General features: G+C 39.8%; 2 protein-coding genes across 4 annotated transcripts in view; one reads left to right on the plus strand and one right to left on the minus strand.

Annotated features, from left to right (window-relative positions):
* The window catches only part of lrba (LPS responsive beige-like anchor protein), a 185,863-nt gene extending 178,098 nt beyond the window's left edge, over window positions 1-7,765 (plus strand). For 2 of the 3 annotated variants that reach the window (XM_053331271.1, XM_053331256.1), the window contains 4 exons: window positions 1,131-1,232; window positions 1,371-1,567; window positions 5,241-5,392; window positions 6,255-7,765. In XM_053331271.1, coding sequence (XP_053187246.1) covers window positions 1,131-1,232; window positions 1,371-1,567; window positions 5,241-5,392; window positions 6,255-6,345 — 542 coding nt within the window. In that variant the 3' untranslated portion in view covers window positions 6,346-7,765. The remainder of the gene's footprint in view (window positions 1-1,130; window positions 1,233-1,370; window positions 1,568-5,240; window positions 5,393-6,254) is intronic. The other variant, XM_053331264.1, reaches the window with a different exon arrangement.
* A 5,364-nt stretch (window positions 7,766-13,129) lies between these two features.
* dclk2a (doublecortin-like kinase 2a) overlaps window positions 13,130-16,181 on the minus strand; it is a 38,643-nt gene continuing 35,591 nt past the window's right edge. Inside the window, exons 13-17 of the mRNA XM_053331342.1 lie at window positions 16,064-16,141; window positions 15,647-15,743; window positions 14,289-14,369; window positions 14,044-14,157; window positions 13,130-13,322 (exon numbers count right to left, since the gene is read on the minus strand). Coding sequence (XP_053187317.1) covers window positions 13,311-13,322; window positions 14,044-14,157; window positions 14,289-14,369; window positions 15,647-15,743; window positions 16,064-16,141 — 382 coding nt within the window. The 3' untranslated portion in view covers window positions 13,130-13,310. The remainder of the gene's footprint in view (window positions 13,323-14,043; window positions 14,158-14,288; window positions 14,370-15,646; window positions 15,744-16,063; window positions 16,142-16,181) is intronic.

Raw genomic sequence — 16,181 nt, forward strand, 5'->3', positions numbered from 1 at the left:
GAAAAATTTAATCAAGTCAGCAAGACACTACACTTCATTACGTCCCACAAAAATATTTATAAATGCCGTTTACAGAAAGTTATTAATTTTATGGATAACCATATCCATTACTTACGTTGTCCTGGAGCTATTTGGGGTTGGTAGGCCTACACAATTATTAATGGCAAAATAGAGTAAAAGAATTTAGACTTTAATCAGTGTCATTGCCCTGTGTTCTTCTTTTTTGAGATGAACTTGACCTCCGACAGAAAAGACGACAGGGTCACTAAAGACAAGACCCCCTCCCTGAGACTTCAACCCCTAATGAACTCCATGCTCTGGTTCAAGGATGCAGCCTCACTTTTGGCCGTCACACATACACTCACAGCTCTGCTGACGTGTACAGTTACTCGTGTTTTACATAATTATTTATACACAGGCATCCAGCTCAAAACTTTGAGACTAAAACATGTTTGGATACAGCTTCCATCTGCAATGAATCCCATTTGTTAGAAACTAATTACATGTAATAATGCATACGTGTGTTTTTGTGTGTGCGCTTGCACAGACAGAAAAGACAGACGGAGAAGTACAAGGCGATTTTGTTTTGTCGCTCGCCCTGACAGCTCAAACAAAAACAAAATCACACAAACTTCATGACTTGGACCATAACTTACTCCCTTTGGCTCTCTCTCTCTCACTCTAGCGCAGAAACATCTGGATCCAGTGAAGGCAGTCAGTGGGAGAAGGTTTTAAAGATAGGGAGAGGCGGTGGGTGTCAAGTGCTAGAAAGGGAGAGTGGCTTAGGGCAGAAATGTGTGTGCAACAAACTACAGTACATATGCATCTACCTAAAATAAATTTAAAACAAATTTACACTGAGGTGAAAAAATAACCAACCTTTTGACATTGTTTGTTTTTAAACTCATACTGTTTTGACATGTTTTCTCATGCTTGTTCATAATACTTTTTTTTTTTTACTGAACTGCCTTCATCTTCTAATGCCAGTGTTATTCTATTAGTGACTTACTGGTGTTTTTAAGAATGAGATAATTGGTTGCATTACTCTCCCTCTAGTGACCAAAAGTGGTAATACACATGTGATGTCGTGCTTGGTACTGGACAAAACTATTTTGTTTGTGTTTTCCTAGCAGAGTTTACCACACCGCGAGCCATTTTGACTGGCCATGACTGTGAGGTGACGTGTGCAAGTGTGTGTGCCGAGTTGGGCCTTGTCATCAGTGGCTGCAAAGGTAAGATTGTCAGTCTACAAAATGTACATTTATACTTAACAGCTAAAAGACACTCGCCAATGTGGTAGATTACCTGATAGCAACAACTACACATTAAACTTTTTTGAATTGTTATTATTTTGTCTTATGTATATGCAGAGGGTCCTTGTCTGATCCACTCTATGAATGGGGACCTGCTGCGGACCTTGGAGGGCCCAGAGCGCTGCCTTCGACCCCGCCTCATCCAGTCCTCCACTGAGGGCCACTGCATGATTTACTATGACAAGGGACAATTTTGTCTCTTCAGTGTCAACGGAAAACTGCTGGGACACATGGAGGTGGAGGACAGCATCAAGGTGAGGAAACACACATGTTTTCAGGAGCATGCATGTGAACGTGTACTTGCACATGTATGTCTGCACCATATCAGTGTAGAAAGTCCTTTCACTGATTAAAGGCTTTCTTATAGTTTGAGATCTGAGTAAGGTAAGGGTCGGCATGCCTCGGGGCAAACTGTGGCTTCACATCTCTCTTTCCCTTTCACACGCATACAACAGGGGAAATGGTTCTTTTGATCCGGAGCTCTGTTGTCAGGTCAAATTGTGTTGGCGGCAGTGGTAAAGAACATTCCAGAGGAGTGGTCAGCCCTGGACACCTACACCATTAACTACCCTCCAGCGCAAGACGACACATTCCCCATTTCCCACATTTCCTCCCTCGTGGCTAGAGTGACACAAGATAGCGGCTACTGCCTTTGGTTTCCCGACCCGTTGTTTCCGGTCTGGCCTGGGAAATGTAAGCCGGCTCTGACAGACAGCCACACGCCTGTTTCCTATTAAGAAACCTCTGGTGCCCAGGCTCTTAACCTGCCAACCAGCCCACTCCTACACAAAGCCACAAATATATCTCGTATAAGATTTGATTAATGAGCACACAGAGAAAAATACTGATTGAATGCATTAATATTTTTGAGAGAGTAGGTAGTATTACATTTGTGGGTTGCAAAACACTTTAAATGGCCTTTAAGAGAGTTAATGATATTTTTACTTGTTGAGCTTTGTAGTTCCTTTGCAAAATGTGAAGCTGTGACTTGGGAACTTTGCGGGCCACTCCTGGCCTTGTCAGCTCTCTTCTGCTGTTGTAAATTCCAGCCATGTCAGATGGCATTAGGAAAATCCTAACATTTTAGAGCAAGGCTGTGAGAGTCTCAACCCCCTCCCACTTCACCCCCTTAACTCCACCCCTCTGGTTTCTCCAACAGTATTTAGTGCAGTAGTGTACATACCAGAATCAATCTTCTCAGCCCTCAGAGCCTCTGCACAGTATGACTCCAGGATAAATAAGTGTTTGTCCTGGCCTGCAGTATCCACTTAGAAGGAAAGGGTAAAACTTAGAAATAGTGCGAGTGTATGCACTGTGAATTTATAAGGGTACCAAGTCAGAGGTTAGATGACAGGCTAACAGTCGTCATCCTAGTCTAATAGCAGAATCGAGTGACAGAAGCCATACTGAATGGATTACAGTCTTTTAAGTACTAGTATAACTCAGGCAGTGTAACCATTCCAGCAGTTTCTTTTTTTTCACTGCCTGCGTCCATGTAACAGGGGGATTAACAGCATCATAAATTAAAGTTTTTACCTTCCCCAGTCTCAGAATCCACCCACCGTTCCCTGAAAGAAGTAGGAAATATGGGCATTAAAAGTGCATGTGTTTCTTCTAGAGTCTTTTTTTTTTTAGTCATCTGAGCCTGTGTAGCCATCTTGGCTCCCACAGAGCCATCGGCCATCTTGTTTGACCGCCCAGTGGCAAAGGGCTGATTTATAATGTCTGTCTGCAGCCTCCTACCTGGCCTGGCTGACATGTCTGCCAGCTCTCCTGCCTCCTGCTGGGCTTCAGTAAGGTCATGGACTCCATTAGTAGATACACAAATACATTAATAAAACAGTAACGGGTAAATCGTTTTTACGTTGTTTTTCTTTTTTTTAAATGTAATTTTGCAGCTAACCATCTCATCATGCAAAATATTTCTAAGTAATGACAACTGTGACTGCTCATTAAATCAGCTTAAAGCTGCATGAGTCAATTATTTTTTTATTAACAATGGATTAAGTGATTATATGCTACATGAAAGTGGTCACTAATGGTGATGAACCCACAGAAAATGATCATCCTAATGTGCAGTTCCCCTCTGCCCTGAGTGTTTTAGTCTTTCAGTTCAGTGTTTTGGTTTTACGGCCCACAGCTTTATGTTGTTGACTCTCACTGCTCTCATCAACTCTGTTTACAGCCACAGGAGGCCAACACGACATGACAAACCTACTGTATGTTGCTTACTCATTACCAAATGGCAGACAAGAAAAAGTTAGAAATTAGGTAATGCAGCATTTTTAAGACTGCAGAGCAAGAAATTTCCCTCAGGTGTTGGTGCAGAACAGAACAGAGGTAAAATGAGTGTTAATATTGGCCTTACATTCATCAGATGGTCTGATGGGTTATTAAACAAGTGTAAGCTAACCATTTCAATATAGTAACTTTATACAGTGATAATGTGTGAAATGTTTTCAGCTTCTTATAATAATGCTTTAAATTTCCAATTTTTTGATGAAAGGTAGCAAATTTTTTGGTAGGTGTATTGAATCACGTTCTCTCATGCGCCGACTCACACTACAGTTCACTTCAAGTGCATTGATCACAACCTGTAGAATGGAGCATTATCTTCATCATTGTTGTCAGATTAACTCTAAATGTTGATGCATAAGAAAATTACAGTACACAAAACATAGACCCACACTACATAAATCTAAACAGTGCTGCACTCCGTCATGCTCCATTCTCAGCCATCTTGGATGATGATATACTGTAACGGAGGAATTAGGCTGGATTGATTCTCGAGACCTCCTGCCAGCGTGGAGCCTGCGAGTGCATCATTGTGTGCCCATTTTGTATGTGTCTGTCTGTCTGTGTGTAAGTGCCTTCACATGCAAGTTTGTGCCTATCTTAAGTGAGTGCATGATGAGAAACAGAACTCATTTAATTTACAGTGTGGTAGGAAATTCCACAAAGGTTTTTATACAAAACATTTGCTTAATTTAGGCTCGACTCCTTCTTCCAATCCACTGTGTACTGCTCTTGAAGGGTTATTTATGTTTTCCTTACCAAGTCAAGTTCCTGAAAATGACTTGTTCCAACTTCAGAACTGAAGTTTCATTTTTCCATTTAATATGAGCCTGATTCAACACACATGCTGCTGATGATTGAAGTGTCTCTTGCTGAATCATTGCAAAGCAGCTGCAGCTGAAAGACGGCTGACTTCGGTGTCGTGAAACCACAAACGAGAAAAGCTCTAAATTAGTGTCATTTGCTTCTTTTAGAACTCACAGTCTGCCTCGTCATTTCATCAGCTACGGTTACTTGCTGATTGATGCTCCTGACTGTTTGAGTTTCAGCTTCCACTATGCACTGTGCCCATAATAGACTCCAACACACAACTTGATTTGTGTATATCTGATTCCCTGGGGACCCATTCAGCTGTTACAGTTTGCAGGAAAAGCAGATGAGACGAGTAAATCTCCGAGCCTCACTGTGGGGAGCCATCTTTGTTGCAAGTCAGAGTCTGTGTACAGAAAGCCCCCAAGGGGGGTGGCATGACCTGAGATCTCTTGTCTGATCACATGACCTCACAGTATGAGCTTTACTCTGACATAAGAGATAAACTGGTCCCAGATCACCAGTCCTATTCGGAGACAATTTATGCATGTGGTTCCAGGTTTAATAGCTCTGCTCCCATGTTTTTTTCCCTTCTTGAGCACTGAAGGACAGGTAGCAGATAAATAAGATCAAAGGTGTCACTTTGGAATCTCCTGTACAGTAAATTTACCATTTGAAGTGACAACTCTTACCTATTTAAACACATTATCTTTTATAAAAATTCCAGTGATTTGAACCATGCCCAAACCAAATTCAATAGGGAATTTTCAAGCTTATTAGAAAATAATTAATGATGACCCATGTCCCTGTGTTTTCTTCCAGGCCATGCTTCTCAGTCGTGATGGCCAGTATCTGCTGACAGGTGGTGATGGAGGTGTAGTATCTGTCTGGCAGGTCCACAACCTCAAACAGCTGTTCACTTACCCTGGCTGCGACGCAGGAATCCGCTCCATGGCCATGTCACATGACCAAAGGTAACCAACGCACGCACACAAATCAAAAACATCTTCACATAAAAAGAACAAATGCCTGCAACCAGCAGTGGAAAAAAGTATTTCGATTTTTATTTATTTATTTCGAATGTGAAAAAAGAATCCTGTTTTCAAAAATGTACTTCAGAAGTGTTGCAGGAAAAACAAATTAAGTATTAAACATACTCAAAGTGTGATATATATTATATTTATATATATCACATATCATATATCATATATTTACAACTAAAGTGATACATTGATTAATTGATGAGTTAATCAACAGAAAATTAATAAATAAATTCTTTATTTATTTAGGAAAAATGGAAAATGCTTTTCTAGGTTTTATGTATTTGTAAATGTGGAATATTTTGAGATTTGGACTGAGTTATCACTATTTTCAGTTTTCACTATTTTCTGACATTTTATTGAATAAACAATTTATAGTATAAATGTAAGAATAACCAACAGATTAATAAGTAATGAAAGTAACTGTTAGTTGCAACCCTTTCAATATTTTATTATTAGATTAATGCCTTAACATGTGGTGTTGCAGCTGTCCAGCATGAAACACAAATCAACTTTATACTAGTGAGTAGTTTAATCCATAACTATATTTTATAAGGTGATGGTTATAGTTACGTACATGTATGTCAAATATTAATATTCAAAGTAAGTATAATAGAGTATCTTAGTAGATCTACTTAGTTTCCACTACACTCTACTACTATATTCAAACAAAACAGGAAGACTAAATTACAAACTTCAAACTACATGTAAGAAAATAAATCCACAGCAAATAAAAAAATAAAAAAACATATTCTGGAAAGAAAACCTCATAATGTTCTCCTCTTACTCCTCTTAGGTGCATTATAACTGGCATGGCCTCTGGAAGTATCGTCCTCTTCTACAACGACTTCAACAGATGGCACCATGAGTACCAGACACGGTACTGAGCTGGTGAAGGCAAAAACTTGACTGACGTAGTTGGAAACTGATTCAAATCTGAACTGTTGAAGTGTGAACTCTTATCAACGGCACTATTCTGTCTATATCCTGATATCCTGAATGTATCTCAATGAAAGAAGAAAAAAAAAGTCTGTCCTGTAATAGAAAAATAATCAAACTATTTTTAAAAAGGGCATTGCTATATTTTGTAGCTCAGATAGAACATTTTCATATAAATCATAGGGTGGGGGTTATGTTACTGTACGGTTAAAAACAAATCTATTTTTAGCTGTAAGAGTCTATTTTCATCTCCTCAGTAAAAGAAAAAGAGGGATTTGTGGGGAACTAGTGAGAATCTTATCTCTTGACTTAAGAATCCAAATATTTGTGTACTTTAGGGTGAGTGGTTTTTGTTTTTTCAGTAGGTGTGTATGTGGGGAATAATTATTAAGCTGTCATTCACTTTTAACATGCTTTTTGCCATTTTGGCAACACAGCAGATACAGTAGATTTGAAAGGTTTCAATAAATAATAAATGTATTGGAAAGAAGGATATGCGAAAAGGTAATATACATATATATATAAATATCTATACTGTTTAAATGTAGTCCTCCATATTTAAAACCTCCATTCCCTCTGTACCTCTGTGCTTGCTAAGAGATTATGTGCATGGCCCACTATTCATGTAAATCATATCAGAGCAGACCTATCACATTTTCATGTAATCCACAACACATCACACATAACACATAATTTCCCTTCATCACTGATGTTAATGATGAGCTTTATGTAGTGGAGGATGTCAGGAAAACATGGTAAAGATTATTCTCATTTTACATTTCTTTCCTAAATGACTGAAATTAGAAAATATTTCTTTCTAAAAGTGGGGTTCCTGACCATTATTTGTGGTGGAAAGAGTGAGTATAGAAGATCTGAAAGGCACAGGCTAAATCCACACTTCTTTTTTTTAATGTTTTTTTTTAACATCACTAAATGAAACTCGTATTGCATCCAGTGTCCAAGTCAGCTCAGCGTCTTCAAAGTCCTCTTTGAGTCCTGTCTCCAAAGCAGCTAACAGCAGAGTGAGATGTGCAATGAAAGGAAGGACTTATTCCTTTTCAGTCCGAGGTTCTTTCTCCTCTCCATCACAGCGGTCTCGTTAACGGGAGGTGGTTACGTTGGGATGTGATTCAGCACTAAAGTGGTGATGAAACATTTTCCTTTGGCCCTCAGTAAAATAAACGTCCAACTGTATCTTTTTTTTTTCTTTTCTTTTTTGTTGAGGAAACATTCCTTCAAAGTTTGTGCTTTGATGTGGTTTGAATCTCCAATTATATAAAAACTAGTGACACCTATCAACTGATATTTTTTGCAATCATTTTGGAGTGTTTTGTGTGCTGAGTTCTGACAATAAAATGGAATTTTATAACTTGACTTGTGTCGACATCTGTTTGTGTACTCTTTCGTCAGCAACACATATGACTGTACTGCACCCTCTAGTGGCCAGTTTAATGGATGCAACCATTGTGTTTTCAGATAAAATTCACCACAAAACACACATTTATGTAGAGTCTTTATTGCATTTTTATTGTTTTTTACTGTACTGCTGTTTCAAAATATTGGGACATTAAAAGCAGCCACTCTATGCCTAATAAAAACAATTTGACACAGTTGATCTACCTGTTTAAAACTCTCTTCTTACAAATATCCCTTTACAAACTGCTATGACAAAGCATATGAAAATGTACTTTAACTACATATACATAAGAGGGTGCTAAATGACACGATGTACCAACTTGTCTTGATTGTGTTTGTGTGTGTGAGGTTTTTGTCTTACAGGGAGGCGGGAGGTGGGAATGGCGTAATGCATGCAGCTGAAAGTCCTGAAGAGGTAAAGTTAGCCCTACTAACACCAGCTGGGATAAATGCTGTGGAGTTTAAAACATGCACGAACAAGGACAAAATAAAAAGTCACTTAAAGATTATTACAGATAAATTATTTTGAGGATGCACATTTTGGGACCCCATTATTCAGCCAAGCTGGTTTATGATAAAGGCATCGTTAAGCTATTGAACTGTTAGCCAGTGGTCAGGCACGACCCCATCATCTTTATATTCACACATTCATTCTTATAAAAACAGATTAAAAACCAATGGTTCAGTGTTTTGAAGGAACTGTGTTGACTAGTTCACGCAGCCCATACTGTAGTGGAGCAAATTGTAGTAAATGTGCATCTTTTCTGTGCAGTGTTTTAGTTGTATCAGTAAGCACTTCAGATTTTGAAAATAACAGCTCATGAGAAACAGACCTGCAGTCTGGTTTCATGTCTGTTTGATCAAATGTCACTAATGTTATGTACAGCAGTTACAACTGAGGGCCACGACTGCTCAGACACACACACACTGTAGGCAAAAACAAACCTTCAAGTTTGAGGCGGTTCTTCACGCTATGTACAACTACAGATTTCACTCCAAATAACACAAATAAAACTCTGAATGAAATAATTCCACATGTCTGTCAGTTACAGGGGGGTAAACAAAATAATCTACCAAATGGACTGAATGAATTACAAAGGAAACCACATCTTGCGGTATCTTGATTTGCAAGTTGTTTAGAGGGTCAAATATTATTAGATCTAGATTCCCACTACAGTGCAATGAAAATATATATTTTTGTGGTGCTCATAGAAATGCAAAAATCTCATTTAAAATGTCAAAACTAATAACCCACAGACCCTGCTGACAAATCAACTGAAGGTCAGTTTACTGGAAATATAGATTTTCACTTGATAACAGGTGGTTGTATACGGGGGAAGATTGTAGAGTCTTGAGCATTGAATATGGAAATATTTCAAAGAACAAACTTGCTCTATGGATTATTCAGACTTTTTCTGGCTCACAATACTGCAGTTGAATCTTAAAACAGTTTTTTTATTGTTCCTACTCATTTATTCTTTGAGCATCACAAACGAATCTCCATTCCCCTTCCATTGTAATGGGACAGTGACAGAAATCCCCAAAGGTACTACTTCAGGTAACAGAGAATAAATCCTTTTTGTAGTTTCTGAACTGACCCTTTGACTTGAATGTTGTAACACACTGATCATTACCACTTTTACCTGTGTGATTTCAAAGAGCACTAACACAGAGTCTCTGAGTACAAAGCTTTTTTCTCGTTATCAGCTACTTGGTATTTTAGTAGGGATTGCCTTTTATTTTGTCCACCCGCTGTTTGTACTAACAAGTGAAGGGAGGCTTTAAGTTAAACAGTAAATCTGCAGTTACCATCAGGATGTTTGTGACCGGAGAAAAATACTAACAATGGGTTATAGTCGGCTTAACAGGTAATAACTGCCCCAAAACACTACAGGTAACCAAGCTAGCAAGTTCAGACATTTGATGTGCTAAAATACATGTAGATATTGTCTCTCTGCTAAAGCAAAAGGACACCAAATTGGGATGTAGGAATGTGTGTGTAATGAGTAACTATTTACAAAAGAGCCACCAGCAGTCAAAATGAGATAATAAATAAAATAATTCACATTAATGCGATACAGTAATGGTTGACTTTAAAAAACAAAACAAACCACTAAGAACAGTGATATTTAGTTCATTCCCTTTCTCCACACCCTCCATTAATAAATACAGACATATATACAATCAACCAACTCTTACAAAATGCCTCATATCCTTTGCTTCTTAAAATGAGTGGGATAAGGGTGAAAGAGAAAGAAATGTGGACACAGCAGTCACTGGCTCAGTTTACAGGTGGTTTTTTAGCCTTTAGTTTCTTTACGTACATGGAAAGAGGACGAGTGGGGGGGGGGGGGGGGGGGTTAAATTGGCTACAGAAAAGACCAGCCATTTAATTATTCTCCATGAGCTCTTCGGGAATTGTGGGATCAGCAGGTGGAGAACTGGGAGAGGGCGGGGTTGTGGATCTAGGAGGTGTAGAGGGAGGAGAGGGAAACAGAGTTGGACGATTGGGAGAGGGGGGTGAAGGTGCTTGTTTGTTTGGGGAGGAACAAGGGAAGAATAAAACAGGTTTGACGGGGGAGGGAAAAGCTTGTTTTGTGGGTGAGGAAGACTGGGATGTTGCTTCTTTGGTTGGAGAAGAGGGGTCGAGTTTGGTGGGAGAGGAGGGAGAAAGAGCAGCGGGAAAGGAGGTTTGGGCTGGTTTAGTAGGAGATGAAGGAGAAGGACAGGAGAGAGGTGTAGAGGGAGTTGTGCAAGTGAAAAGAGCAGGAGGACCGGAGGGTGAGACATTTTCTGAATATGAGCAGGGAGTAGCTGAAGGTGATGTAGGTGATGTTCTTATCTCAGGGGGAGTGAAAACAGGCAAGGAGGTGGCAGGGAAATTTTCAGTAGAGGGTGAAGGGGAGAAATTAAGCGAACTTACAGGAGCAGAGGGAAGGAAAAGAACATTGTCGGCTGGGGAATGAGAGCAGGGAGGATTTGTAGTCGCATCAGGCACTGAAGCCCCCAAGGTCTCCGGTGCCTCGAGAGGAGCAGTCTTGGTGGGTTTTGGTACTTTGGTGTGTGATGCCAGTTCGGTTGGCGATGACTGTTTGGTTGGAGAAGCTGGCCCTGAATTTAAAGGCGAGGCTGGTTTGACTGGAAGGACAGATGGGACTTTCTTGCTAGCAGACGATTGTGGACATGGCACCGTCTGGGACCCTGGACGACGACAGGTGGTGAGCTGGAGGATCTCCTTATCTAGAGCTGTGTTCTGGTGAAACATAGAGATAATCAGCTTGATTCTGTACTGTACTGTATGTACCTCTGAAACTCTAATAACACCAATAACCAATAAGACAAATAAAGAAAGAGATATTGTGGGTCAATCTACATTGAAGACGGAAAACCTCAGTAATTTAGTTTATAATCTTTCTGTGTTTTTTTAGTGTGCAATGGGATTTAATCAACTAAAGGTTTTACATTTATATTTATAGTCATGACCTACTGACCCTGTTTTGCTATTTGTGTAGACTTCTATGAATGAACATGTGATGAAACAAACTAATGGAAATGGACAGAAATAACTGGATGATGGTTCAATAAAAAAGACAGTATGCTTCACACAGTAGACTGACCCCACGAGATGGCAAATCAGATCACCAGAGCTACTCTATGTGCAGAGAAATAAGGGCAAATGAGAAAGAAAACATTTACTATCACATTCAACAGATGTGTACATGCAGCATTTTTTAAATTTTCAAATTTGTGTTCTCGCATGGGGAAAATAAGTAAATGCCACATTTCTCTTTTGCCCTTGTGCTGAACCTCAGCAGCAGAACAGACGAGGCGCAGCGGCAGCGTTAAGTGTTAGTACATACCATTGCCTTGGAGCTAATTCAGGGGAGGTAATGCACGCGTGTGGAGGGGAGGAAGAGGGGAAGAAGCAAAAAAGGGACAGAGACTAGTCTTACTCACAGCTTCACAAAAAACAAAGTCAACACAACAAGCATGATGGCCAGTGGACAGTTGTTGTTCCAGCACAGTGATAATCTGGTATTTCAAATCATAAAGTTATTCAAAGCCAAATAATATTGTCAGGACTGAACTGGAACAAACTGTAAGACCCTTAGTAAATGACTAAAAGACATGTCGGTGAGTGCTAAGCTAGTTGCACATAAATAAAATGCTGTGGTTACGTATGATTTAAATGTGCTTTTGAACGTACTAGTTTTAAAAGATAAGGCTGGCAATATGTATTATTCCTTTTGTCATCAAATCCCATGAAAAGACCAAAACCAACAATGACCAACAGGCTTATTCCTCTGTGATGTAGACCTAAACAAGGTATGCTGTTAGACTGAGTGAGATGCTCAAACATTAACGAACATGAGCACTGATCTCACATACACTACACCCTCCAACTGCTTTAAATACAGAAGTTGGTAGTCCCCAACATCTGCACTCTCTACGGTTTGAGTAACATTAGCTAAAAACTACAGTGCTCAGCTTTTTAAACAAAATGACTACGCCTTTATTAAAAATGAAACAAAAAAATATATTTTTGACAAATTATTTCAGATTGACATACTTAGTGGGAACAAAAGTGCTACAGATAGAGTAGGAAGTCAGAAATAATTTGGAGTGTTTTGTCCTTTCATGGGATCTGCTGCAAAACATAGTAAATTGTAATTAGTATATTGTAAGATATAAAACAAGGCCAGCCTCATCCTTTTTAAAACCTGAAGGGAAATCTTACATCCAAGACAATACAGCCCATTTGGTTTGCATCCATCTCTGCTAATTGAAACTACAGAACAGTTTTTAATTTTCTCCACAAGGTGGCGTCAGAGTACCATTAACATGGAACATACCAATTGTAAATTTGTAAACCCTGCAGTCACAGAAAGTTGACTGTGAGGACATATTTTGAATGAGATCATTCACAAATAATAATGAATAAATGACAGAGAGGGAGGCAATGACACTGATCTTGCATTAGCGCTGTAAACATGCTAAAACACCTTAATGACAATGTGATTAAAACAAATACATTCTTTGAAACACATATGATTTTTCCCCACATCCCATAATGTAAGTGATCGACACAAATGTAATGAAATGTGAGGGAAGGAGCAGAATGAAGAGTATGATAAGAGCCAAGAGGGTAAAATCCAGGACAGTGTTAGCAAGGTCCACACATCAGTTGGTTATAGAGAGCAGTTACTGCAGCTGGCGGCTGGAGAAGAGGGGCAGGGGGTCTGATAGAGAAACAGGAAGGAAGGGAGGGAGAGCAGAGGGGGCTGTTGTTGTGGATGGAGGGAAGAGGGAGAAGGGAAGGGCGATGGCCTGAAAGGAAGAAGGGAAGCGGAGGGAGGGGGGGTATGAAGTGTGTACCCGGCTCTCAGCTCCAGGCGTCCCCTGTGGTCCTGGGTCGAGTGTGAGGAAGGGGTGAGGAGGAGGGAGGAGGAAGAGGATGGAGAGGAGGAGGAGGAGGGGCCGAGGCCAGGGCCCGTGTTTACACCTCAAACTGTCAAATGAAATTTACAACAAAATGAGGCCCTTTGCAGCAACGAGGGAGCTCAAATCAAACTTCTTTAAAAAAAAAAAAAAATCATCTCCACCCCGCCCCCCTTTTTGTGATTTAAGTTCAGACAGACAGACTGAAATAAGGCTTGATGGGTGGTGTGACCTGATGAGATGAGGAGCAGAGGAAGTCAAACTGTAGAACAGGAAGTGATGCGAGTGAGGCTTGAAACAGACAGGATGGAAAGATGTGACTACTACAGGAATGACTTTGTCCTTGTCCGACCTCCAAGTCTGTTTTCATCATTCCATCTCTAAAATCCTGTCTGACATGTTTACAGCTGTACAAGTTGTCTTGCCTGATCATCATTTATGTCTTCTTAGATGATGATGGAGGCGGAATATTCTTGGCCAAGTTATTATGTGGGCATAAGATTTATATGAGGTGAATTAGAAGAGGCTCAATTTTTCTGTATTTGGGTCAAACATTTACAGCCATGCAGTTTGGAAAACGGCCCGACATGTTCAAGCCGCTACAGGCACCTAGTTCATAACTACTAAACCCATGTCAAAGTCTCCATATTGGAGATTTCAGAGTCACTGAATGTAAGCAATCTCATTAAGGTCATAAGATTACATTCTCATAAAAGTACTGCGATAAATCTCAGATAAATAGGACAAGTGATTGTTCATATGTTGGTTTGTGATTGTGTTTGGTTGCTTACCGTGATGACAGACACTGCAGCTGAGGTGTTGTTGTGCTTTGGCGCAGTGTTAAAGTGCGTCTTCAGTTTACCTGTCACTGCTACCATCATGTTGTTTTCCATGACTGCATCATCCTACATACACACATAAATATGCAACATGTATAATGGTTTTGAACACCAGAAACTGTCTTAATGTAAAAATTACAAATGCGCCCAAGTCTGGCCACACATGGAAGACAAACACAAACTGTGCTATGAGATACCGTGACCCAAGGGTGGGAGAGGACATCTTGTGCTGTGTATCGAGCCTCGGAATTGACCTTCAGCATCTTTCCAATCAGCTCCTGAAACAAAACACACTACAGTTAAGGTTGACATCAAAGCTAAACATCCTCAATAACTCAACATCTGCTGCACTGATCATTATGACCTCACCTAGAAAACACACAAAGTGAGGTGAGACTGGGCCATAACTCAATATTGTTGACTTTTTGTGTAACTGAATTGTAAATATATGATCTGATCATGACGTGAGATGCTGTGCTATCACATCACAAAAATCTGTCATTAACAATTCATTTTCTTCTTTTTCCCAATCATCTTCCAATTTAAAAACTAAGAAATGTGTATTAAATATTAGTTTAACATTGAATTAATGTCTTATTTGAGGCCCCCAACATGAAGCAACAACAGTACTCATCTGGAGTTGTGCTTCTGGTGACCTGACTGATGAATATCTAGTATTTACTCTAATCTTTAGCTCTGTTTTTGGTGTACACCAACTCCTGATAAAATATCTCTTTAACTGCTAGATGCTAAGCTTCATTCGCCAGCTAGTCGACATCTTTGTCTGTCTGCCAATCAGTGCTGGGCAGCTGGTGGGATGTAGCTTTATTGGTGGGGTTTTTTGGCCAAAAACAGTTGCCTACTGTGTCTGGAAATTAGGTGGATGAGAGTGATGAGAGTGAACCAAAACAGTCAAGTTGTGGTGTGTGTCATATTCATTTAAAGCCTGAAACACACTTAAAGCTCTCTGGAGAGCTGAAGGGAACTGTAAAGTTGGGTGATAATTGTCTATGAGTTCATCACTATGGAAACACCTTACACATAACACATCACTTGACCCATTTCTTATACACAAATATTGATTAAACCACTACAGTATTGTATGTGTTATGTATAATGATATATGCTATTAGTATATTTAATATTTAGATATTGATTTTAATCTGCAAAGAGAGTGAACATGGTGCTCACAAAGTCTTACTCAAAGAGACTAAGATTTACACCTGCACAGCTACGTAAGTGCAAGTCACCTCCTGCTGTGGTGTCTATAACTGTGCACTTGTCTATAGTGACAGGGCCACTGTAATAGCAGTGGGTTTAATTAGCAGTTAGGTCTTCCATGCTGTTCGCAGGCTGTCACTGTAATACATGATGTTAATTTAGAGGGTTGGGGGGGTTTCTGTGCCCTTCAGCAGACAGTAGTCATTAAAGCAGTGGGTTCACAGGGTTCGTGTGTTTAAAATGTGGCAGAGGCAGATTTTCCACTGCTACTGCATTCAGTTCAAGGTGAAATGGTCTCTAGATTAAAGTTAGAGAGAATGTGAGCAGTCCTAACCTTGGCTGAGTCAGTGATGTTGTCCCAGTAAGGACTGGGAAAGTCCAGCCGCCCCAAAAGGATCTGGTCAAACAAGTCCTCCTGCAGGTTACTCTCACTGTATGGAAACACAAATACACAGAGCAGAAACATGTATAATGTGTTTATCTACATTGTGGAGCACTTTCTGTTTTTGTAACATGATGCTAAGTTTAAAAAGATACTAATTTATGTCAAATCCATCTTACACTATGAACACATAACTAATTACAGGGTGCATCAGTTTATTTATGGATGTAACAAAACAAATAATCTGCCTCAAAAACAATCCTGAAAGTGTGTGCTGGTTGTGACATATTGTGCCTGGAGCTGCTGATAACATGATTTGATTAATTTAGAAGAAGAATGAATGAGCATTACTAAACAGAGGGCGAGTACCTTCTAAATGGAGGGAAGCCACACAGAAGGATGTAGGTGATGACACCTGCCGCCCAGATATCCACCTTCAGGCCATAACTGTGGAAAGGAAGGGTTAGGGTTATGTAGAGACTGAAAG

The sequence above is a fragment of the Scomber japonicus genome, chromosome 2 (genome assembly GCF_027409825.1).
Source record: "Scomber japonicus isolate fScoJap1 chromosome 2, fScoJap1.pri, whole genome shotgun sequence".
NCBI lineage: Eukaryota > Metazoa > Chordata > Actinopteri > Scombriformes > Scombridae > Scomber > Scomber japonicus.